At 37.5% G+C, this 24,791-nt stretch overlaps 2 protein-coding genes and 2 non-coding genes across 4 annotated transcripts; 1 reads left to right on the top strand and 3 right to left on the bottom strand.

Annotated features, from left to right (window-relative positions):
* Positions 1–203: 203 nt before the first annotated feature.
* LOC130960501 (uncharacterized) lies at positions 204–2,973 on the bottom strand. Its single transcript, XM_057885915.1, has 7 exons — positions 2,623–2,973; positions 2,447–2,539; positions 1,862–2,006; positions 1,628–1,738; positions 1,395–1,477; positions 1,261–1,318; positions 204–566 (listed from the first exon to the last, which is right to left on the bottom strand). The coding sequence occupies exons 1-7, from the start codon at positions 2,881–2,883 to the stop codon at positions 487–489; spliced, it is 831 nt and encodes a 276-aa protein (XP_057741898.1). The 5' UTR covers positions 2,884–2,973; the 3' UTR covers positions 204–486.
* Positions 2,974–5,271: 2,298 nt separating this feature from the next.
* On the top strand, positions 5,272–6,141 carry LOC130963030 (uncharacterized). Its single transcript, XM_057889181.1, has one exon. The coding sequence runs from the start codon at positions 5,272–5,274 to the stop codon at positions 6,139–6,141; it is 870 nt and encodes a 289-aa protein (XP_057745164.1).
* Positions 6,142–10,615: 4,474 nt separating this feature from the next.
* On the bottom strand, positions 10,616–10,719 carry LOC130963938 (small nucleolar RNA R71). Its single transcript, XR_009080053.1, has one exon. It is a non-coding gene; the product is annotated as a small nucleolar RNA R71 (small nucleolar RNA).
* A 9,463-nt stretch (positions 10,720–20,182) lies between these two features.
* On the bottom strand, positions 20,183–20,290 carry LOC130964749 (small nucleolar RNA R71). Its single transcript, XR_009080824.1, has one exon. It is a non-coding gene; the product is annotated as a small nucleolar RNA R71 (small nucleolar RNA).
* Between the last annotated feature and the right edge of the window lie 4,501 nt (positions 20,291–24,791).

The following is a 24,791-nucleotide window of genomic DNA, read 5'->3' as shown; positions in this document are numbered from 1 at the left end:
GATTTTAAATGCACATTATATTGCATAATTCACTAGAATAATTGGCATTTATATTATGTAGGTCTTTCTACTTGGTAGTGTTATCTTGGTAGGGAAAATTACTGTTAAATTCAAATAAATAATGACTTAAAAAGCTCATACAATAACACGAGAACAATTTGCAATCAAAGCCACTCCTAAATATAAATAAACAACGAATCCAATAAGTAAAAACTAGGACAAAATATACCCTACCCTTAATCATAATACATTATACATCACTGTAAACCAATAATTAGGCATGAGAATTAACTTATCTCCAATTCCTACAACAATGACCAATTCTATGATGTTGCATGAAGTGTTTAGCCACTCAAACTATAGTCTACTTTTGCACAAGGCCTTACATTCTTAGCTTTGCGCAAAGGGACATTGGTGTTTAACTGAGTATAGAAACAAAACTGGCCTCCAGAAAACTGTGCCTCAGGGGAATGCAAAGCAGTTAATTCACAATATTTTCCACAGATCCTCGAGGGCATTACATATTCTCGCGATACAGTAAGCAGCACTTAGAGGGTATCCAGATACTGCATTCAAAAATCAAACAAGAAATGAATAGGGAACGAAAAAAATTTCCTCATAAAATAGGATATTATCAACAATGAAGGATAGGTAAAATGTAACAAAGAAAACTTAGAAAAGCAAAATTTTTCAATCACTGCATATCTGAGAAAGACAACCTTTTAAAAACCATCCAGATATTCAGCATATTTATTTAGGTTTTTTATACCTAAGCTCTGATAGTGTTCTAGCCGAACTTTGGTGGCATAATGCATATTCCTTTATCATTACAGTTAATTACTTTTTTTTTATACCTAAGCTCTGATAGTGTTGGTTTGGAGTGACTTTTTTGAGTGAAAAAGTACTTTTTTTTCTTTAAATAAAGTACTTTTATTCAATTTAAAATCTATTTGGATAAGTCTTTTAGAAAAAATACTTTTATTAAAAAAAGCAAATTATTTACTTTCTCTAAAAACTAACAATACCTTGCTTTTTAAAAAACATAGAAGCAAAAGATGTTTTTAATACTTGAAAACTCTTTTTAAAAAGCCTATTCAAATGTGAAATAATTTGTCTGTTAAAAAAAATATTTTTTTTAAAAGATAAAAAAAATAAGTACTTTTTTCAAAATCCAATTCGAAGGTGAGTGTGGAATTATTTGTATATGTACTTGCTATGTAACAAAACCGGAAGGCAAGCGCATATATAGTGTATACATACTTGCTATGTAGTCCTCTGAATAATCTGTCTCAATTTTCCCATGGGCCATTGCTCCCACCTGAACAATAGATTATTAAATTTCATATCAACCGAGATAATAACAATAACATAGAGAGTTGAACTTCGGAGAGTACCACAAAGACAAGGTCTGTATTACTGGGTATAGTTGATACATAGTCCCTCATGGTTACCAGCTTGTCTGAACTGTAGGAGAGACCTAATATTGAAAAAGGAAAAGACCGACGGTAAAAAATGGAAATAAGTATCATCCTGTTTTCTCTTTCCAACCACCAAGAGAAACTCCTTCTCAACAATCATTTAACCTTGCTTGAAACAATTTTCAATACAACTGTAAAAGAAAAGTCACCTATTTTTCGAGAGTTAAGAGGCAAATACTGGGTTACAGGGTTTTTTATTGCACGTAGAAGCTTCTCACGCTTGCCAGCAGCAGATATGCTCAATTTTTGCAGCAGTTCCACTGCAAGATAGTAAAATTTATTGAGATTGATAAATGAGAGCTCGTTCATTTTTCTCGCTGGAAAAATTCAATGCAAAATACATAAAAGTGCACACAGATGGGAATCGACAAGTTGTAACTTACACATAACACCAGAGAACCGCTTAAATGTTCTGGGAATACGAACATATGGCTTAACCTCTATAAGAACACCTTTTTCAGTCTTTATATATACTGCACGCAACCTCCCAGCCTTATTCAGTGGGCTATCCAAAATAGATAGAAGAGCCTAAAAACATAATTTGGCAAATATCAAGATTTAAAATAACACATAGCAGCAGAAAAAAGCTATAATGATACAACTTTCAAGAGAAAAATAAACAAATGAACACACACCATGCTATTTAGAACATTGTTTGGAAGTATAAAGATAAGAGGAATGACAGTGATATTTTAATTATACCCATGTTTGAAAATAACTCATAGGCTGCGTTTGTTTATAGGAACGGGACAATGAGACGACACAGAGACACAAAATCGTGTTTGACAGATGAGACATGGATAGAGACATTATGTTGGAAATTGAATGAGTGTATTTTGTGTCTATTCTAACAAAAAGGATAGAGACACTAACAAGGGACACAAAGCCAATTGAAACTCCTAGGCATGTAAATATTTGAAAAAACAAAGTCAAAAACAAATTCTAGAAAGTTCAACGAACAAACCAACCTGATGCGTAATGTCAGGCCTATAATCTCCGGGGTTCTTGTTATTCTTTCGGAGGAAATGGCCATGTTCATCCGAGTTCAAGAGCTGATAAGTCTGCACCCAAAAGACCCCAATTTACAGTGAAACGCAACAACCAAAAGCCATAGGATCAAAATGCAATTTAATAAAATTATTACCTTGCCAACTTTGGCGACCTCCAAAGAAGCCTTTTCGAGGATGAAGATGACGTTGGGCTTGTCAGTTTGAAGTTCGGTTGGGGCAATTGGGATGCCCGGCAGTTCTTCGTTGTTATCAGCGGGTTGTTGTTGTTGTTCTGGTTCTTGGCGCTTTGGCTGCGGTTGCTGGTCTTCTTGGTGGTAATCTTGATCTTCCTGGCGGTCGTATTTGGGCTCAGCTAGCTTTCGCTTCCGCCCCTTCCCGCCGTATGCCCTCGTCATTGCCTTACGCTTTTTTCAGTCAGTGTGCTGCTAGGGTTGTGGAATGTGGACTTCCCTAGTCCTAAAAGTTCCCTTCATTACAATTATAACTCTTAAACACGTACACAGTGTTGGCTTAGGATTCGTTCCAGAACTTTTGGACTATTTAATAAATATATTTTTAGAGTTTTTTTAATAATTGCTGTATAGTTTTTAAACTAATTTTAATTATAAATTAATTTTATATATTTTATTTAATTATAGAAACTGTTTTTTATTTTATAAATTATTATTTTATCAATTATCTATTATATTTATTAACAATCAAATAAAAAACAACAACCAATTATATCTTCCATTGATCCTAATAAAATTTTTAGCCATTCTAATCAATTAAAATATTAAATTTGATCTCGTGAAGTTCATCAATGGCTTCCAAATCGTGTTTGCTTGAAATTCAATCGATTGGTTTATCAAAACAATCGATTGAATGATAACTCAATCGATTGGATTACAGTGTATCATAAAACAATTGATTGAAAATTGTAAGGTAAAATGGTTTTCGCTTAAACCAATCGATTGTTTATACTTTCCAATCAAATGAATGCCTCAAAATAATCGATTGTTTTTGTTACTCAATCGATTGAATTCACGAAAATAACATGGATTTGCCAAATACAATCAATTGGAAAGTGATGACATTGAAGTTTTAGCCAAATTCAATCGATTGGTAATGTAATCCAATCGATTGGAAGTTGATGAAATTGAATTTTTTGCCAACTTCAATCAATTGGTAATGCTACCCAATCGATTGAAATGTGTCATGCGCCTAATTCAATCTTGTTATCTTTTTAGAAATTATCTTATTATTCATCTATCTTATCTTTAAAATTCTATCTTCAATTTTTACTGTTTTATTTTGATGTAGATAAACTAATCTTATCTTTTCCTTAATATTAACATTATAAATTGGTGAATAATCCATCACTAATTATTCAATCCCACCATTGAAATCGTGTATCATTTTCTTTGATTATAAAAAATTTAATTATTTTTCTTTGGAACATCCATCTACTCAATATCCATTTTTTTAAATTTTTTATCCGTCTATTTAATATCCACTATTTCTTCATCGTTAATCACCGTTGCAGCAATCAGCAAAGGTCCAATCAAGTTTTTCATTGTAGTGTTCAAAAAATAAACCATCGTTTTGATTATAAAATCGAGGTCAGTGAATAGAATCTCTAATTTTGCAATTATTCGTTTCGATACTTTATTCGTGAAATTGGTTGTGTAAGTGTTAGACAAAATATTATTTTCATAAGAAAATTATAAAAATAAATAATTAGTTGTTTGGTAATATTCCTATATATAATATTTATATCTATTTTAAATTAAGTTAGATCATTTGATAGTTAGTTATTTATTTAAATTTTGAAATTAAAATCAAGCAAGAAGTGCGAAAAACAGCTACAAGAAATTCAAATTTCCTACAAATGGTGTACAAAGAGTAACTGCCCATTGAGATTAGGCTGGTCTATAAATAGAGCTTTAGGAATACGTTGTAATCAGTTCAGTTCTTCTTAGAAAACACTTAGAAACCCAAAACGCTCTCAGTCCCTTGGCATCACAGAGTAAAATTGGGAATCCTAAGTAATTCCTCTGAACTCAAACACTTGTACTTTGCTTTTTCTCAATTTTTATTAATAAAATTCCTTTACTTTTACGTCTTTTTCTCTTTTACGTTCATGTTTCTTCTTTCATCTTCTTTTTAATTTCCTGTTTGTTTTAATTTCTTCATTTTACTTTGCCTCGGGCACCTTGTATGTTTTTTCTTTTATCTTTAATTTTATTTTCAAAACTACAATTGAGACTTTGAGACACCCACAAAAGGAGTCGTTTTCACTCTTTGAATTAAGATTGTGAAACAAAACTCGAAAATTGTTGATTTATTTGTTGTTAACAATGTAACAAAAATTTGAGTAAAACAAATTGGCACGCCCGGTGGGACCTTTTCAATAGATTGTAGTTTGTCAAAAGAAAAATCAAGAGTTTTGAATTTGCATGTGGTTGCGCAGTGGTAAGTTCGTGCGTCCAGAGCCAAGAAAATCAGCGTCAGTTGACATGTCAAATACTTCTGCAGCATCTTCTTCTACTTCTAGTGATGAGATTAGAGGAAATGAATCCGGAAATTCTCCTGTGATTTCAAACGCAGAGCCTACCTTGATGTCAGTGAGGCATGATGGCCTTGGTCATGCCTATACAGGGTTAAATACAACTCACATAAATACCGTGGGGTGGCCGCCATATGGCTTGCCACCGGGGTATGTCCCCTCCATGGTGACACAGGGATTACCTGTGCCTCTCTACTCAACTTTTTAAAATTCGCTTTATCAAAATCCATATGGCATGTCAAATGTACCTGTTTCTGGGGTGTCAGGTTCACACGTATCACAACAAAATTTTTCACATGCTATTAATACAGGAAATAACAGTGCATCTAATTCTACTACGTCCACTGTCACTAGGGTAGAAAATTCCAGACCTGTATTTCCTGACATGTCAAGAGCAATGCCTGTTAACCAACCTAGTCAAACTGTGGGATCTTTAGCAAATATTAGGCAACAGATGGATGAAAGCCACCATGATCTAGTAAACATGTTAACTCATCAAATGGTGACAGTTTTAAATCCTCTTTTAGAAAACACAAACACTAGAATTGAACAATTAAATAGGCAAGTCAATAGGATTGCTACTGTGGTAAATTTAGAAGAAAATGATAATCAGGGTTTAAGATTTGATAATGTCAATCAAAATGGTGGAGCAATTCCTAATTATGATGTCCATATGCCTAGACATGGTCAAAATGCTGATGATATGTTAGAAAGACTTAGGCAAAACAACTTAGGGGGGCATTATAATCTAGCAAGAAATGTTGAACAAGTTTTAAACCGTTTGGGATTTAATGTTGGTTGCTTAAATAGGCCATATTTTGTGTCTGCTTTTCCTGAATGTGTCCAACAAGCAGAGCTCCCAAGGGGTTGGAAAATTCCAAAATCTCTTACAAAATTTTCTGGAGAAGAAAATGAGTCTACAGTAGAGCATATTGCTCGATATACTGTTGAAATTGGGGAAGCAGCTTCTAATGAATATCTCAAGATGAGATACTTTCCTTCTTCTTTAACAAAAAATGCATTTATATGGTTCTCCAATTTGAGACCAAATTCTATTCATTCTTGGGCGCAGTTAGAAAAAAATTTTCATGATCAATTTTTCTGAGGTGAATTGAAAGTTAGTCTTACAGATTTATTCTCTGTCAAGTGTGCAGAAGGAGAATCCATTGACACTTATTTGGCATGGTTTAGAAACATGAGGAATAAATATTTTACTCCAATTCCAGAATCTGAAGTTATCAAAATGGCTACTAATGGGCTAGAATTTGGAGTTAGGAAGAAACTTGTTAATCAACATATTTTAGATCTTTCCCAATTAGCTGAGAGAGTAAGACAGATAGAACAAATTAAGAAAGAAAAAGAAAATTTTAAATAGGGTTCAAAAAAGGTTGCATATGTTGATTGTTTTTCTGATAGTAGTGATTCAGATGAGAAAGAGATTTATATTGCCGAATTATGTGGAGGTCCTCCTTATGTATGCAAATCTTTGAAGCCTGTTAAAGGAAAAAAAAGTTTCTTCTTATTCTAAAGTTGAAAATAAGACTTATTCTTTTGATATTTCTAAGGCGGATCAAATATTTGAGGTTTTATTAAAAGATAAGCAGCTTATTTTACCTGAAGGAAAAAAGATGCCTACAACTGATGAAATAAAGAATAAGAAATTTTGTAAGTTTCATCAGGTATTTTCGCATACCACTAACAATTGCGTCCGTTTCAAGGACTTGATACAAAAGGAAATTGAGGAGGGAAGATTGAAGTTTGAGGATAAAACTACTATGAAGGTGGACACTGAATGATGAGCGGATAATTTATACGCTTTTTGGCATTGTTTTTAGGTAGTTTTTAGTAAGTTCAAGCTACTTTTAGGGATGTTTTCATTAGTTTTTATGTTAAATTCATATTTCTAGACTTTACTATGAGTTTGTGTGTTTTTCTGTGATTTCAGGTAATTTCTGGCTGAAATTGAGGGACTTGAGCAAAACTCTGATAGAAGGCTGACAAAGGACTGCTGATGCTGTTGGAATCTGACCTCCCTGCACTCGAAATGGATTTTCTGGAGCTACAGAACTCCAAATGGCGCGCTCTCAACGGCGTTGGAAAGTAGACATCCAGTGATTTCCAGCAATATATAATAGTCCATATTTTATTCGGGAATTGACGACGTAAACTGGCGCTCAACGCCAGTTCCATGTTGCTGTCTGGAGTCAAACGCTAGAAACACGTCACAACCCAGAGTTGAACGCCCAAAACATGTTACAACTTGGCGTTCAACTCCAATAAAAGTCTCAGCTCGTGGATAGACCAAGCTCAGCCCAAACATACACCAAGTGGGCCCCGGAAGTGGATTTATGCATTAATTACTTACTCATGTAAACCCTAGTAGCTAGTTTAATATAAATAAGACTTTTTACTAGTGTATTAAGAGTCTTTTGACCACGTTACATCTTTGGTCTCAGTTTTGTTTTATTCTTCATCTTAGGAGGCCATTGATCACATTTTGGGGGGGGGGGGGGGCTGGCCATTCGGCCATGCCTGAACCTTTCACTTATGTATTTTCAACGGTGGAGTTTCTACACACCATAGATTAAGGGTGTGGAGCTCTGCTGTACCTCAAGTTTCAATACAATTACTATTATTTTCTATTCAATTCTCTTTTATTCTTATTCTAAGATATACGTTGCACTTTAACTTGATGAATGTGATGATCAGTGACACTCATCATCATTCTCACCTATGAACGCGCGTGACTGACAACTACTTCCGTTCTACCTTAGGCCGGGCGCATATCTCTTAGATTCTCCAACAGAATCTTCGTGGTTTAAGCTAGATAGATGGCAGCATTCATGGGAATCCGGAAAGTCTAACCTTGTCTGTGGTATTCCGAGTAGGATTCCGGGAATCCGGAAAGTCTAACCTTGTCTGTGGTATTCCGAGTAGGATTCTGGTATTGAATGACTGTGACGAGCTTCAAACTCCTGAAGGCTGGGCGTTAGTGACAGACGCAAAAGAATCAAGGGATTCTATTCCAACCTGATCGAGAACCGACAGGTGATTAGCCGTGCTGTGACAGAGCATAGGACCATTTTCACTGAGAGGATGGGATGTAGCCATTGACAACGGTGATGCCCTACATACAGATTGCCATGGAAAGGAGTAAGAAGGATTGGATGAATGTAATAAGAAAGTAGAAATTCAAGAGGAGCACAGCATCTCTATACGCCTATCTGAAATTCCCACTATTGATTTACATAAGTATTTCTATCCTATTTTATTTTCTGTTTATTATTTATTTTCGAACTTATCATAAACCATTTAATCCGCCTAACTGAGATTTACAAGGTGACCATAGCTTGCTTCCTACCAACAATCTCTGTTGGATTGACCCTTACTCACGTAAGGTATTACTTGGATGACCCACTACACTTGCTGGTTAAGTTGAACGGAGTTGTGTCCATACATAGCAAAGAGCCATTAAATAAATCTCATGCAAATACAAAGAGAATGAATCACAATTTCGTCCACCAAGTTTTTGGCGCCGTTGCCGGGGATTGTTCGAGTATGGACAACTGACGGTTCATCTTGTTGCTCAGATTAGGTAATTTTCTTTTCAAAAATTTTTCAAAAATCTTTTTCAAAATTTTTCTTTTATTTTTCGTTTTTCCAAACTTTATTTTCGAAAAAAAAATTTAATAAAAATTCAAAAAAATTTAATAAAATCATAAAATTAAAAAATATTTTGTGTTTCTTGTTTGAGTATTGAGTCAATTTTTAAGTTTGGTGTCAATTGCATGTTTTAAAAATTTTACTTGCATTTTTTGAAAATTCCATGCATTCATAGTGTTCTTCATGATCTTCAAGTTGTTCTTGACAAGTCTTCTTGTTTGATCTTGATGTTTTCTTGTTTTGTGTTGTTTGTTGTTTTTCATATGCATTTTTCGTTTGTTAGAGTCCATGCATTAAAGATTTCTAAGTTTGGTGTCTTGCATGTTTTCTTTGCATAAAATTTTTTTCAAAATTATGTTCTTGATGTTCATCATGATCTTCAAAGTGTTCTTAGTGTTCATCTTGACATTCATAGTGTTCTTGCATGCATCATGTGTTTTGATCCAAAATTCTTAAAGTTTTGGGTCATGTTTGTGTTTTTCTCTCTCATAATTAAAAATTCAAAAATCAAAAATATCTTTTCCTTATTTTTCTCATAATTTTCGAAAATTTGAGTTGACTTAGTCAAAAATTTTCAAAATTAGTTGTTTCTTACAAGTCAAGTAAAAAAATCTTATCTTTTCAAATATTTTTCAAAAATTATATCTTTTTCATTTTTTTTCTATTTTTCAAAAATTTCAAAAATCTTTTTCAAAAATAGTTTCAAAAATCTTTCTCTTATCTTTATATCTTATTTTCGAAAATTCACTAATAATTAATGTGATTGATTCAAAAATTTGAAGTTTGTTACTTTTTTGTTAAGAAAGGTTCAATCTTTAAGTTCTAGAATCTTATCTTGTAGTTTCTTGTTAGTGAAGAAAGTAATTTCAAATTTTTGAATTAAATCTTTTTATCTTTTATCTTATCTTTTTCAAAAATTTTATCTTTTTCAAAATTTGATTTCAAAATATCTTATCTAACTTCTTATCTTCTAATCTTTTCAAATTTGATTTTAATATCTTTTTCAACTAACTATTTGACTTTTTTTGTTTCTGATCTTTTTCAAAACCACCTAACTACTTTTCCCTCTCTAACTTTCGAAAATATCTCATATCTTTTTCAAAAATCCTTTTTGTGTTTTAAATTCTAATTTTAATCTTATCTTATCTCTAATTTTCGAAAATTACTAACCCCTTTTTAAAATTATTTTCGAATTTTCTATCTCTTCTCTCTTATTCTATTTAATTATTTACTAACACTTCTCTTCACCTCTCTTCATCTAAATATCCGAACCCACTCTTCTTCACTCTTCTCCCCTTTCTTTTTCTACTAACATAAAGGAATCTCTATACTGTGACATAGAGGATTCCTCTTTCTTTTCTTGTTTTCTTCTCTTTCATATGAGCAGGAACAAGGACAAAAGCACTCTTGTTGAAGCTGATCCTGAACCTGAAAGGACTTTGAAGAGGAAACTAAGAGAAGCTAAATTACAACAATCCAGAAGTAACCTTTCAGAAATTTTTGAACAAGAGAAGGAGATGGCAGCCAAACCCAATAATGATAATGCAAGAAGGATGCTTGGTGACTTTACCAAACCCACGTCCAAATTTGATGGAAGAAGCATCTCCATTCCTGCCATTGGAGCAAACAATTTTGAGCTGAAACCTCAGCTAGTTGCCTTAATGCAACAAAACTGCAAGTTCTATGGACTTCCATCTGAAGATCCTTATCAGTTTTTAACTGAGTTCTTGCAGATCTGTGAGACCGTTAAGACGAATGGAGTTGATCCTGAAGTCTACAGGCTCATGCTTTTCCCTTTTGCTGTAAGAGACAGAGCTAAAATATGGTTGGATTCACAACCTAAGGATAGCCTGGACTCCTGGGATAAGCTGGTCACAGCCTTCTTGGATAAATTCTTTCCTCCTCAAAAGTTGAGCAAGCTTAGAGTGGATGTTCAGACCTTCAAACAAAAAGATGGTGAATCCCTCTATGAAGCTTGGGAAAGATACAAGCAGTTGACCAAAAGGTGTCCATCTGACATATTTTCAGAATGAACCATATTAGATATATTCTATTATGGTCTATCTGAGTTTTCGAAAATGCATTGGACCATTCTGCAGGTGGATCCATTCACCTAAAGAAAACACCTGCAGAAGCTCAAGAACTCATTGACATGGTTGTAAATAACCAATTCATGTACACCTCTGAGAGGAATTCCGTAAATAATGGGACACCTTAGAGGAAGGGAGTTCTTGAAATTGATGCTCTGAATGCCATATTGGCTCAGAACAAAATGTTGACTCAGCAAGTCAACATGATCTCTCAAAGTCTGAATGGATGGCAAAATGCATTCAACAGTACTAAAGAGGCAGCTTCTGAAGAAGCTTATGATCCTGAGAACCCTGCAATGGCAGAGGTAAATTACATGGGTGAACCTTATGGAAACACCTATAATTCATCATGGAGAAATCATCCAAATTTCTCATGGAAGGATCAACAAAAGCCTCAACAAGGCTTTAACAATGGTGGACGCAATAGGCTGAGCAATAGCAAGCCCTTTCCATCATCTTCTCAGCAACAGACAGAGAATTCTGAACAAAGCACTTCTAATTTAGCCAATCTAGTCTCTGATCTGTCAAAAGCCACATTCAGTTTCATGAGTGAAACAAGATCCTCCATCAGAAATCTGGAGGCACAAGTGGGTCAGCTGAGTAAGAAAGTCATTGAAACTCCTCCCAGTATTCTCCCAAGCAATACAGAAGAGAATCCAAAAGGAGAGTGCAAGGCCATTGATGTGATCAATATGGCCGAATGCACAAGGGAGGAGAAGGACGAAAATCCTAGTGAGGAAGACCTCCTGGGACGTCTCTCAAGCAAGAAGGAGTTTTCTATTAAGGATCCAAATGAATCTGAGGCTCATATAGAGACCATAGAGATTCCATTAAATCTCCTTCTGCTATTCATGAGCTCTGAAGACTATTCTTCCTCTGAAGAGGATGAAGATGTAACTGGAGAGCAAGTTGCTCAATATTTAGGAGCTATCATGAAGCTGAATGCCAAGTTGTTTGGTAATGAGACTTGGGAAAGTGAACCTCCCTTGCTCATTAATGAACTAGATACCTGGATTCAGCAAATTTTACCTCAAAAGAGACAAGATCCTAGCAAGTTCTTAATACCTTGTACCATAGGCACCATGACCTTTGAAAAAGCTCCATGTGATCTGGGGTCAGGGATAAATCTTATGCCACTCTCTGTAATGGAGAAGCTGGGGATCATTGAGGTACAACCTGCCTTGTTCTCATTACGATTGGCAGACAAGTCATTGAGACAAGCTTATGGAATAGTAGAGGACGTGTTAGTAAAGGTTGAAGGCCTTTACATCCCTGCTGATTTCATAATCTTAGACACTAGGAAGAAAGAGGATGAATGCATCATCCTTGGAAGACCTTTCCTAGCACAGCAGGAGCTGTGATAGATGTCAACAGAGGTGAATTAGTCCTTCAATTGAATGGGGACTACCTTGTGTTTAAGACACATGGCCATCCCTCTGTGACAAAAGAGAGTGAGCACAAAGAGCTTCTCTCAGTTCAGAGTCAAGAAGAGCCCCCACAGTCAAACTCTAAGTTTGGTGTTGGGAGGCTACAACCAAACACTAAGTTTGGTGTTAAGACCCTATATCCAAACTCTAAGTTTGGTGTTGGGACTATACAACATTGACCTGATCACCTTGTGGCTCCATGAGAGCCCACTGTCAAGCTAATGACATTAAAAGAGCGCTTGTTGGGAGGCAACCCAATTTTATTTATCTAATTTTTATTTTATTTTATTGTTATTTTGTGTTTTATTAGGTACATGATCATATGGAGTCACGAAAAAATATAAAAATTAAAAACAGAATAAAAAACAGCAGAAGAAAAAATCACACCCTGGAGGAAGGACAGACTGGCGTTCAACGCCAGTAAGGAGCATCTGGCTGGCATTCAACGCCAGAACAGAGCATGAGTCTGGCACTGAACACCAGAAACAAGCAACATTCTGGCGTTTGAACGCCAGGAATGTGCCTTGAGAAAAGCTGGCGCTGAACGCCAGTAACAAGCATGGAACTGGCGTTCAACGCCAGAAACATGCTACACATGGGCGTTGAACGCCCAGAACATGCTACACATGGGCGTTGAACGCCCAGAACGTGCATCACCTCGGCGTTTAAACGCCAGAATGGTATGCAAAGGCATTTTACATGCCTATTTGGTGCTGGGATGTAATTCCTTGACACCTCAGGATCTGTGGACCCCACAAGATCATCTCAGGATCTGTGGACCCCACAGAATCCCCACCTAATATATTCCCACCTTACCTTCTAATCCTATAACACTCTTCCCCATATCACACTTCCCAACAACTTCAATCTCTCTTCCCAATTACCCCCTTCACCACTCACATCCATCCACTCTTCCCCAAAAACCCCACCTACCTTCAAAATTCAAAACCACTTTCCCACCCAAACCCACCCTAAATGACCGAAACTACACCCTCTCCCCTCCCTATATATACCCTTCCATTCTACTTCATTTTCACACAACACAAACCCCCTCTTCTACACCTTGACCGAAACACCATCCCTCACTCTCCTCCATATTTTCTTCTTCTTCTTCTTCTCTTCTTTCTTCTCTTGCTCGAGGGCGAGCAATATTTTAAGTTTGGTGTGGTAAAAGCATAAGCTTTTTGTTTTTCCATTACCATCAATGGCACCTAAGGCCGGAGAATCCTCTAGAAAAGGAAAAGAAAAGACAAAAGCTTCCACCTCCGAGTCATGGGAGATGGAAGATTCATCTCCAAAAGCCATCAAGACCACTTCTCTGATGTTGTGACAAAGAAGAAGGTGATCCCTGAGGTCCCTTTCAAGCTCAAGAAAAATGAGTATCCGGAGATCCGACATGAAATCCGAAGAAGAGGTTGGGAAGTCCTAACCAACCCCATGCAACAAGTCGGAATCTTAATAGTTCAAGAGTTCTATGCCAATGCATGGATCACTAGGAACCATGCTCAAAGTATGAACCCAAGTCCAAAGAATTATCTCACAATGGTTCGGGGGAAATACTTAGATTTTAGTCCGGAAAATGTGAGGTTGGCGTTCCACTTGCCCATGATGCAAGGAGATGTACGCCCCTACACTAGAAGGGTCAACTTTAATCAAAGGTTGGACCAAGTCCTAATGGACATATGTGTGGAAGGAGCTCAATGGAAAAGAGACTCCAAAGGCAAGCCAGTTCAACTGAGAAGACTGGACCTCAAGCCTGTGGCTAGAGGATGGTTGGAGTTCATTCAATGCTCCATCATTCCCACTAGCAACCGATCTGAAGTTACTGTGGATCGGGTTATCATGATTCATAGCATTATGATTGGAGAGGAAGTAGAAGTTCACGAAGTCATCTCCAATGAAATCTACAAAATAGCCGAAAAGCCCTCCACCATGGCAAGGCTAGCTTTTCCTCATCTTATTTGCCATCTATGTTACTCAGCTGGAGTTATCATAGAAGGAGACATCCCGATTAAAGAGGATAAGCCCATCACCAAGAAGAGGATGGAGCAAGCAAGAGAGACCCTCCACGGATCTCAAGAGATGCATGAGGAAGCTCATCATCAAGAAATCCCTGAGATGCCTCAAGGGATGCACTTTCCTCCCAACAACTATTGGGAATAACTCAACACTTCCTTAGAAGATTTGAGCTACAATATGAAACAATTAAGGGTGGAACATCATGAGCACTCCATCATTCGCCATGAAATAAGAGAAGATCAAAGAGCAATGAGGGAGGAGCAACAAAGGCAAGGAAGGGACATAGAAGAGCTTAAGGACATTGTTGGTCCTTCAAGAAGAAGACGCCACTAAGGTGGATTCATTCCTTGTTCTTATTTCTTTGTGCTTTTCGGATTTTATGTTGTGTTCATTTATGTTTTGTGTCTCTACTTCATGATCATTACTGTTTAGTAACTATGTCTTAAAGTTATGAATAATTCCATTAATCCTTCACCTCTCTTAAATGAAAAATGTTTTTAAATCAAAAGAACAAGAAGTACATGAATTTCGAATTTATCCTTGAATTTAGTTCAATTATATTGATGTGGTGATAATACTTTTTGTTTTCTGAATGAATGCTTGAACAGTGCATATTTTTGATCTTGTTGTTTATGAATGTTAAAATTGTTGGCTCTTGAAAGAATGATGAACAAAGAGAAATGTTATTGACAATTTGAAAAATCATGAAATTGATTCTTGAAGCAAGAAAAAGCAGTGAAAAAGCAAAAGCTTGTGAAAAAAAATATGGCGAAAAAAAAATAGAAAGAAAAAAAAGCAAGCAGAAAAAGCCAATAGCCCTTAAAACCAAAAGGCAAGGGTAAAAAGGATCCAAGGCTTTGAGAATCAATGGATAGGAGGGCCCAAGGAAATAAAATCCAGGCCTAAGCGGCTAATTCAAGCTGTCCCTAACCATGTGCTTGTGGCATGCAGGTCCAAGTGAAAAGCTTGAGACTGAGTGATTAAAGTCGTGATCCAAAGCAAAAAGAGTGTGCTTAAGAGCTCTGGACACCTCTAACTTGGGACTTTAGCAAAGCTAAGTCACAATCTGAAAAGGTTCACCAAGTTATGTGTCTGTGGCATTTATGTATCTGGTGGTAATACTGGAAAACAAAGTGCTTAGGGCCACGGCCAAGACTCATAAAAGTAGCTGTGTTCAAGAATCAACAAACTTAACTAGGAGGATCAATAACACTATCTGAAATTCTAAGTTCCTAGAGATGCCAATCATTCTAAGCTTCAAGAGAAAAAGTGAGATGCCAAAACTGTTCAGAAGCAAAAAGCTACAAGTCCCGCTCATCTAATTAGAATTAATATTCATTGATATTTTGGAATTTATAGTATATTCTCTTCTTTTTATCCTATTTGATTTTCTGTTGCTTGGGGACAAGCAACAATTTAAGTTTGGTGTTGTGATGAGCGGATAATTTATACGCTTTTTGGCATTGTTTTTAGGTAGTTTTTAGTAAGTTCAAGTTACTTTTAGGGATGTTTTCATTAGTTTTTATGTTAAATTCACATTTCTGGACTTTACTATGAGTTTGTGTGTTTTTCTGTGATTTCAGGTAATTTCTGGCTGAAATTGAGGGACTTGAGCAAAACTCTGATAGGAGGTTGACAAAGGACTGCTGATGCTGTTGGAATCTGACCTCCCTGCACTCGAAATAGATTTTTTGGAGCTACAGAACTCTAAATGGTGAGCTCTCAATGGCGTAGGAAAGTAGACATTGATGAGCGGATAATTTGTACGCTTTTTGGCATTGTTTTTAGTATGTTTTTAGTATATTTTAGTTAGTTTTTAGTATATTTTTATTAGTTTTTAATTAAAATTCACTTTTCTGGACAATTTGAAAAAACATGAAATTGATTCTTGAAGCAAGAAAAAGCAGTGAAAAAGCAAAAGCTTGTGAAAAAAAAATATGGCGAAAAAAATAGAAAGAAAAAAAAAGCAAGCAGAAAAAGCCAATAGCCCTTAAAACCAAAAGGCAAGGGTAAAAAGGATCCAAGGCTTTGAGAATCAATGGATAGGAGGGCCCAAGGAAATAAAATCCAGGCCTAAGCGGCTAATTCAAGCTGTCCCTAACCATGTGCTTGTGGCATGCAGGTCCAAGTGAAAAGCTTGAGACTGAGTGATTAAAGTCGTGATCCAAAGCAAAAAGAGTGTGCTTAAGAGCTCTGGACACCTCTAACTGGGGACTTTAGCAAAGCTAAGTCACAATCTGAAAAGGTTCACCAAGTTATGTGTCTGTGGCATTTATGTATCTGGTGGTAATATTGGAAAACAAAGTGCTTAGGGCCACGGCCAAGACTCATAAAAGTAGCTGTGTTCAAGAATCAACAAACTTAACTAGGAGAATTGATGAGCGGATAATTTGTACCCTTTTTGGCATTGTTTTTAGTGTGTTTTTAGTATGATCTAGTTAGTTTTTAGTATATTTTTATTAGTTTTTAGTTAAAATTCACTTTTCTGTGATTTCAGGTATTTTCTGGCTGAAATTGAGGGACCTGAGCAAAAATCTGATTCAGAGACTGAAAAGGACTGCAGATGCTGTTGGATTCTGACCTCCCTGTACTCGAAGAGGATTTTCTGCAGCTACAGAAGCCCAATTGGCGCGTTCTCAACGGCGTTGGAAAGTAGACATCCTGGGCTTTCCAGCAATATATGATAGTCCATACTTTGCTCAAGATTTGATGGCCCAAACCGGCGTTAAAAGTCACCCTCAGAAATTCCAGCGTTAAACGCCGGAACTGGCACCTAAATGGGAGTTAAACGCCCAAACTGGCATAAAAGCTGGCGTTTAACTCCAAGAAGAGTCTCTACACGAAATTGCTTCATTGCTCAGCCCAAGCACACACCAAGTGGGCCCAGAAGTGGATTTTTATGTCATTTACTCATCTCTGTACACCCTAGGCTACTAGTTTTCTATAAGTAGGACCTTTTACTATTGTATTAGGGAGCCTTTTGATCATGTTTTTATGATTGAACTCACTTTGGGAGGCTGGCCATTCGGCCATGCCTAGACCTTGTTCTTATGTATTTTCAACGGTGGAGTTTCTACACACCATAGATTAAGGTGTGGAGCTCTGCTGTACCTCGAGTATTAATGCAATTACTATTGTTCTTCTATTCAATTCCGCTTGTTCTTTGTCCAAGATATCACTTGTTCTTCAACTTGATGAATATGATGATCCGTGACACTCATCATCATTCTCACCTATGAACAAGGTGACTGACAACCACTTTTGTTCTACAAGCAATCAAGGCTCTAGTGAATATCTCTTGGATTCCTGATACACGATGCATGGTTGATCGCCTGACAACCGAGTGCTCGCCTGACAAACGAGCCAGCCATTCCGTGAGATCAGAGTCTTCGTGGTATAGGCGAGAACTGATGGCGGCATTCAAGAGAATCCGGAAGGTCTAACCTTGTCTGTGGTATTCTGAGTAGGATTCAATGATTGAATGACTGTGACGTGCTTCAAACTCCTAGCAGGCGGGGCGTTAGTGACAGACGCAAAAGAATCACTGGATTCTATTCCGGCCTGACCGAGAACCGATAGCTGATTAGCCATATGCTGTGACAGAGCATAGGAACATTTTCACTGAGAGGATGGGAGGTAGCCACTGACAACGGTGAAACCCTTGCATAAGCTTGCCATGGAAAGGAGTAAGAAGGATTGGATGAAGACAGTAGGAAAGCAGAGAGACGGAAGGGAAGGTATCTTCATACGCTTATCTGAAGTTCCTACCAATGAATTACATAAGTACCTCTATCTTTATCTTTATGCTTTATTCGTATATCACTATACCCATTTGAGTCTGCCAGACTAAGATTTACAAGGTGACCATAGCTTGCTTCATACCAACAATCTCCGTGGGATCGACCCTTGCTCGCGTAAGGTTTATTACTTGGACGACCCAGTGCACTTGCTGGTTAGTTGTGCAAAGTTGTGTAGTGATCACAATTTTGCGCACCAAGTTTTTGGCGCCGTTGCCGGGGATTGTTTTGTGTATGGACAACTGACGGTTCATCTTGTTGCTTAGATTAGGTATTTTTCTTCAGAGTTCTTAAAAATGAATTCTAGTGTTTCAAGATGATCTGTTGAAATCTGGCTGGCTGAGAAGTCATATCTAATCTTATTGGACCGAGGTTTCAACTGATCATCACAAGAGCTTGTTGATCTCTATCAATCTTGCTATTGGAGCAATGATCTGCTAAGGCTTGGCTGGCCATTGGCCATGTCTAGTGTTTTGGACCGAAGCTTTCTTTGAAAGCTTGGCTGGCTGAGAAGCCATGTCTAATTCCTGGACCGGAGTCTTAGACTAGCATTGCAATGATTCCTGGAATCCAAATTAAGAATTCTGAAACTTTTATTTTCTATTTCCATATAATTTTCGAAAAAACACAAAAAAATTTTCAAAATCATAAAAAACCAAAAAGATTTTATGTTTCTTGTTTGAGTCTAGTGTCTAATTTTAAGTTTGGTGTCTTGCATGTATTGTTTATTTGATCTTGGTTCTATTTTCAAGTCAATAGTACAAGGAACTGAATATTCAGAACATGCAGCAGAGGAATTACACAGAAAAAGCTGGGCGTTCAAAACGCCCAGTAAAGAAGGACAGACTGGCGTTTAAACGCCCAAAAAGGTAGCATTTTGGGCGTTAAACGCCAGAATGAATACCATTCTGGGCGTTTAACGCCAGGATGGAACAAGGGGGAGGATTTTGTTTTCAAATCAAATTTTTTTCAAGTTTTCAAAGTTTTTCAAAATCAAATCTTTTTCAAATCATATCTTTTCAATCAAATATTTTCAAAATCAATTTCTTTCCTTTTTCAAAGATACTTGCTAACAATTAATGATTTGATTGAACATTTCAAGTATGTTGCCTTTTCTGTTGAGAAAGGTTTAATGTTTGAATCATATCTTTTCTTGTTAGGCAAGTCATTAATTTTTTTTTTCAAATCTTTTTTTAAAATTGTTTTCAAATCATATTTTCTCAATCACATATTTTTAAAATCAATCATATCTTCTTAACCTCATCTTTTTCAAAATAGCTTTCAATCAAATCTTTTTGACTTCTAATTTCAAAATCTTTTTTAAAAATCACTTGATTTCTTTCCCACTCTTATTTTCGAAAATTAATTAGTGTTTTTCAAAATATTTTCAATTTCTTTAACTTAATTTTCGAAAATTCTCTTCCCCTCTTCCCACATCCTTCTATTTATGGAGTACCACTCCTTCTCAATGCACAATTCAAACTCTCTTTGATTTAGTTCGAATTCTTCTACCTCTTTCTTTTATTTTTCTGTTCTTCTGACACCTCAAGGAATCTCTATACTGTGACATAGAGGATTCCACATTTTCTTGTTCTCTTCTCTTTAATATGAGCAGGAGCAGAGACAAAGGCATTCTTGTTGAAGCTGACCCTGAACCTGAAAGGACCTTGAAGCGAAAGCTAAGAGAAGCTAAGGCACAACTCTCTGTAGAGGACCTAACAGAAATCTTCAAAGAAGAAGAAGACATGGCAGCCGAAAACAACAACAATGCAAACAATGCAAGGAAGGTGCTGGGTGACTTTACTGCACCTACTCCCGACTTCTATGGGAGAAGCATCTCTATCCCTGCCATTGGAGCAAACAACTTTGAGCTTAAGCCTCAATTAGTTTCTCTAATGCAACAGAATTGCAAGTTTCATGGACTTCCATTGGAAGATCCTCATCAGTTTTTAGCTGAATTCTTGCAAATCTGTGACACTGTCAAGACTAATGGGGTAGACCCTGAGGTCTATAGACTTATGCTATTCCCTTTTGCTGTAAGAGACAGAGCTAGGACATGGTTGGACTCACAACCTAAAGAAAGCCTGGACTCATGGGAAAAGCTAGTCAATGCCTTCTTGGCAAAGTTCTTTCCACCTCAAAAATTGAGTAAGCTTAGAGTGGAAGTTCAAACCTTCAGACAGAAGGATGGAGAATCCCTCTATGAAGCTTGGGAAAGATACAAACAATTGATCAGAAAATGTCCTTCTGACATGCTTTCTGAATGGAGCATCATAGGTATTTTCTATGATGGTCTCTCTGAACTATCCAAGATGTCTTTGGATAGCTCTGCTGGAGGATCTCTTCATTTGAAGAAGACGCCTACAGAAGCTCAAGAGCTAATTGAAATGGTTGCAAATAACCAATTCATGTACACTTTTGAAAGGAATCCTGTGAACAATGGGACTATCAGAAGAAAGGAGTTCTTGAGATTGATGCTCTGAATGCCATTCTGGCTCAGAACAAGATATTGACTCACAAGTCAATTTGATCTCTCAAAGTCTGTCTGGAATGCAAAATGCACCAAGCAGTACTAAGGATGCTTCATCTGAAGAAGAAGCCTATGATCCTAAGAACCCTTCAATGGAAGAGGTGAATTACCTAGGGAGAACCCTATGGAAACACTATAATTCTTCATGGAGAAATCACCCAAATTTCTCATGGAAGAATCAGAGAGACCTCAAACAAGGTTTCAATACAATAATGGTGGAAGAAATAGGTTTAGCAATGGCAAGCCTTTCCATCATTTTCTCAGCAACAGACAGAGAATTCTAAGCAAACCCCTCTGACTTAGCAACCAGGTCTCTGATCTGATCAAAACCACTCAAAGTTTCATGACTGAAACAAGGTCCTCCATTAGGAATTTGGAGGCACAAGTGGGATAGCTGAGCAAGAAAGTTACTGAACTCCCTCCTAGTACTCTCCCAAGCAACACAGAAGAAAATTCAAAAGGAGAGTGCAAGGCCATCAATATGGCCGAATTTGGAGAGGAAGGAGAGGAAGTGAACGCCACTGAGGAAGACCTCAGTGGGCGTGCACTGACCTCCATTGAGTTCCCCAATGAGGAACCATGGGAATCTGAGGCTCAAAATGAGACCATAGAAATTCCATTGGACTTACTTCTGCCTTTCATGAGCTCTGATGAGTATTCTCCCTCTGAAGAGGATGAGTATGTCACTGAAGAGCAAGTTGCTAATTATCTTGGAGCAATCATGAAGCTAAATGACAAGTTATTTGGAAATGAGACTTGGGAGAATGAACCTCCTTTGCTCACCAAAGAACTGGATGACTTGTCTAGGCAGAAACTGCCTCAAAAGAGACAAGACCCTGGGAAGTTTTCAATACCTTGTACCATAGGCACCATGACCTTCAAGAAGGCTCTGTGTGACTTAGGGTCAAGTGTAAACCTCATGCCTCTCTCTGTAATGGAGAAGCTAGGGATCTTTGAGGTGCAAGCTGCAAGAATCTCATTAGAGATGGCAGACAACTCAAGAAAACAAGCTCATGGACTTGTAGAGGATGTTCTGGTAAAGATTGAAGACCATTACATCCCTGCTGATTTCATAGTCCTAGAGACTGGGAAGTGCATGGATGAATCCATCATCCTTGGCAGACCCTCCTAGCCACAGCAAAGGCTGTGATTGATGTTGATAGAGGTGAACTGATCATTCAAGTGAATGAAAATCCTTTGTGTTTAAGGCTCAAGGATATCCCTCTGTCACCATGGAGAGGAAGCCATGAAGAGCTTCTCTCAAATCAGAGTCAAACAGAGCCCCCACAGTCAAACTCTAAGTTTGGTGTTGGGAGGCCACAACCAAACTCTAGTTTGGTGTTGAACCCCCACATTCAAACTCTAAGTTTGGTGTTGGGAGGTTCCAACGTTGCTCTGAGAAAATGTGAGGCTCCATGAGAGCCATCTGTCAAGCTACTGACATTAAAGAAGCGCTTGTTGGGAGGCAACCCAATGTTATATTTATCTATTTCCTTTTGTTATTTTATGTTTTTTTGTAGGTTGATGATCATGAGAAGTCACAAAATCAATTGAAAAAGCAAAAACAGAATGAAAAACAGGAAGAAAAATAGCACACCCTGGAGGAAGAACCCACTGGCGTTTAAACGCCAGTGAGGCTAGCAGTTGGGCGTTTAACGCCCAGTCTGGCACCATTCTGGGCGTTTAACTCCAGAAAGGGGCACCAGACTGGCGTTAAACGCCAGAAAAGGGCAAGAACCTGGCGTTAAACGCCAGGAATGGGCACCAGCCCGGCGTTTAACGCCAGAAATGGCTCAAAACGTGATTTTGAATGCCATTTGGTGCAGGGATGACTTTTCCTTGACACCACAGGATCTGTGGACCCCACAGGATCCCCAACAACCTAAACACCACTTCTCCCCCTCTTTGGCCGAACACATAGCCATTCCCTTCTTCCTCATTTCTTCTTCTTCTACTCTCTTTTGCTCGAGGACGAGCAACCCTTTTAAGTTTGGTGTGGTAAAAGCGTTGCTTTTTCGTTTTTTCCATAACCATTTATGGCATCCAAGGCCGGAGAAACCTCTAGAAAGAGGAAAGGGAAGGCAAAGCTTCCCCTCCGAGTCATGGAGATGGAGAGATTCATCTCAAGGGTGCATCAAGACCACTTCTATGAAGTTGTGGCCTTGAAGAAGGTGATCCCCGAGGTCCCTTTTTCACTCAAAAAGAGTGAATATCCGGAAATCCGACATTAGATCCGAAGAAGAGGTTGGGAAGTCCTTACCAATCCCATTCAACAAGTCGGAATCTTGATAGTTCAAGAGTTCTATGCCAATGCATGGATCACCAAGAACCATGATCAAAGTGTGAACCCGAATCCAAAGAATTATCTTACTATGGTTCGGGGGAAATACTTGGATTTTAGTCCGGAAAGTGTAAGGTTGGCATTCAATTTGCCCATGATGCAAGGAGATGAACACCCTTACACTAGAGGGTCAACTTTGATCAAAGTTGGACCAATCCTCCAGTCATATGTGAAGAGGGCGCACAATGAAGAGAGATTCAAGAGGGAAGCCGGTCAATGAGAAGCATGACCTCAAACCCGTGGCTAGAGGATGGTTGGAGTTTATCCAACGCTCAATCATTCCCACTAGCAACCGGTCCGAAGTTACTCTAGACCGGGCCATCATGATTCATAGCATCATGATTGGAGAAGAAGTGGAAGTTCATGAGGTTATAGCCCAAGAACTCTATAAGGTGGCGGACAAGTCCTCTACCTTAGCAAGGATAGCCTTTCCTCATCTCATTTGTCACCTTTGTTATTCAGTTGGAGTTGACATAGAAGGAGACATCCCCATTGATGAGGATAAGCCCATCACTAAGAAAAGGATGGAGCACACAAGAGACCCCTCTCATCATGAGATCCCTGAGATGCCTCAAGGGATGCACTTTCCTCCACAAAACTATTGGGAGCAACTGAACACCTCCCTAGGAGAACTAAGTTCCAACATGGGACAACTAAGGGTGGAGCATCAAGAACACTCCATCATCCTCCATGAAATTAGAGAAGATCAAAGAATCATGAGAGAGGAGCTCAAGCACTCCATAGGATCTTCAAGAGGAAGAAAGAGCCGCCATCACTAAGGTGGACCCGTTCTTTAATCTCCTTGTTCTTTATTTCCTGTTTTTCGAAAATTATGCTTTGTGTTTATCTATGTTTGTGTCTTGTGATCATTAGTGTCTTAGTGTCTATGCCTTAAAGTTATGAATGTCCTATGAATCCATCACCTTTCTTAAACAAAAAATTTGTTCTTAATTGAAAAAGAAAAAGAATTGCATGAATTTTGAATTTTATAACAGTTTAATTATTTTGATGTGGTGGCATTACTTTTGTCTTCTGAATGTATGCTTAAACAGTGCATATGTCTTTTGAATTTGTGGTTCATGAATGTTGGCTCTTGAAAGAATGATGAAAAAGGAGACATGTTACTGAGGATCTGAAAAATCATAAAAATGATTCTTGAAGCAAGAAAAAGCAGTGAATACAAAAAAAAAGAGAGGCGAAAAAAAAAACCGAAAAAAAGAGAAAGAGAAAAAGAAAGAGAAAAAGAAAGAATAAAGTTGTGATCCAAGGCAAAAAGAGTGTGCTTAAGAACCCTAGACACCACTAATTGGGGACTCTAGCAAAGCTGAGTCACAATCTGAAAAGGTTCACCCAATTATGTGTCTGTGGCATGTATGTATCCGGTGGTAATACTGGAAGACAGAGTGCTTTGGGCCACGGCCAAGACTCAATAAGTAGCTGTGTTCAAAAATCATCATACTTAACTAGGAGAATCAATAACACTATCTGGATTCTGAGCTCCTAAAGAAGCCAATCATTCTGAGTTGCAAAGGATAGAGTGAGATGCCAAAACTGTTCAGAGGCAAAAAGCTAAAAGCCCCGCTCATCTAATTAATACTGATTTCATAGATGTTTTTGGAGTTCATTGCATATTCTCTTCTTTTTATCTTATTTGATCTTCAGTTGCTTGAGGACAAGCAACAATTTAAGTTTGGTGTTGTGATGAGCGGATAATTTGTACCCTTTTTGGCATTGTTTTTAGTGTGTTTTTAGTATGATCTAGTTAGTTTTTAGTATATTTTTATTAGTTTTTAGTTAAAATTCACTTTTCTGGACTTTACTATGAGTTTGTGTGTTTTTCTGTGATTTCAGGTATTTTCTGGCTGAAATTGAGGGACCTGAGCAAAAA

This window comes from Arachis stenosperma, chromosome 2, assembly GCF_014773155.1.
Source record: "Arachis stenosperma cultivar V10309 chromosome 2, arast.V10309.gnm1.PFL2, whole genome shotgun sequence".
Lineage (NCBI taxonomy): Eukaryota > Viridiplantae > Streptophyta > Magnoliopsida > Fabales > Fabaceae > Arachis > Arachis stenosperma.
This window is presented reverse-complemented; position numbering and strand designations above follow the sequence as displayed.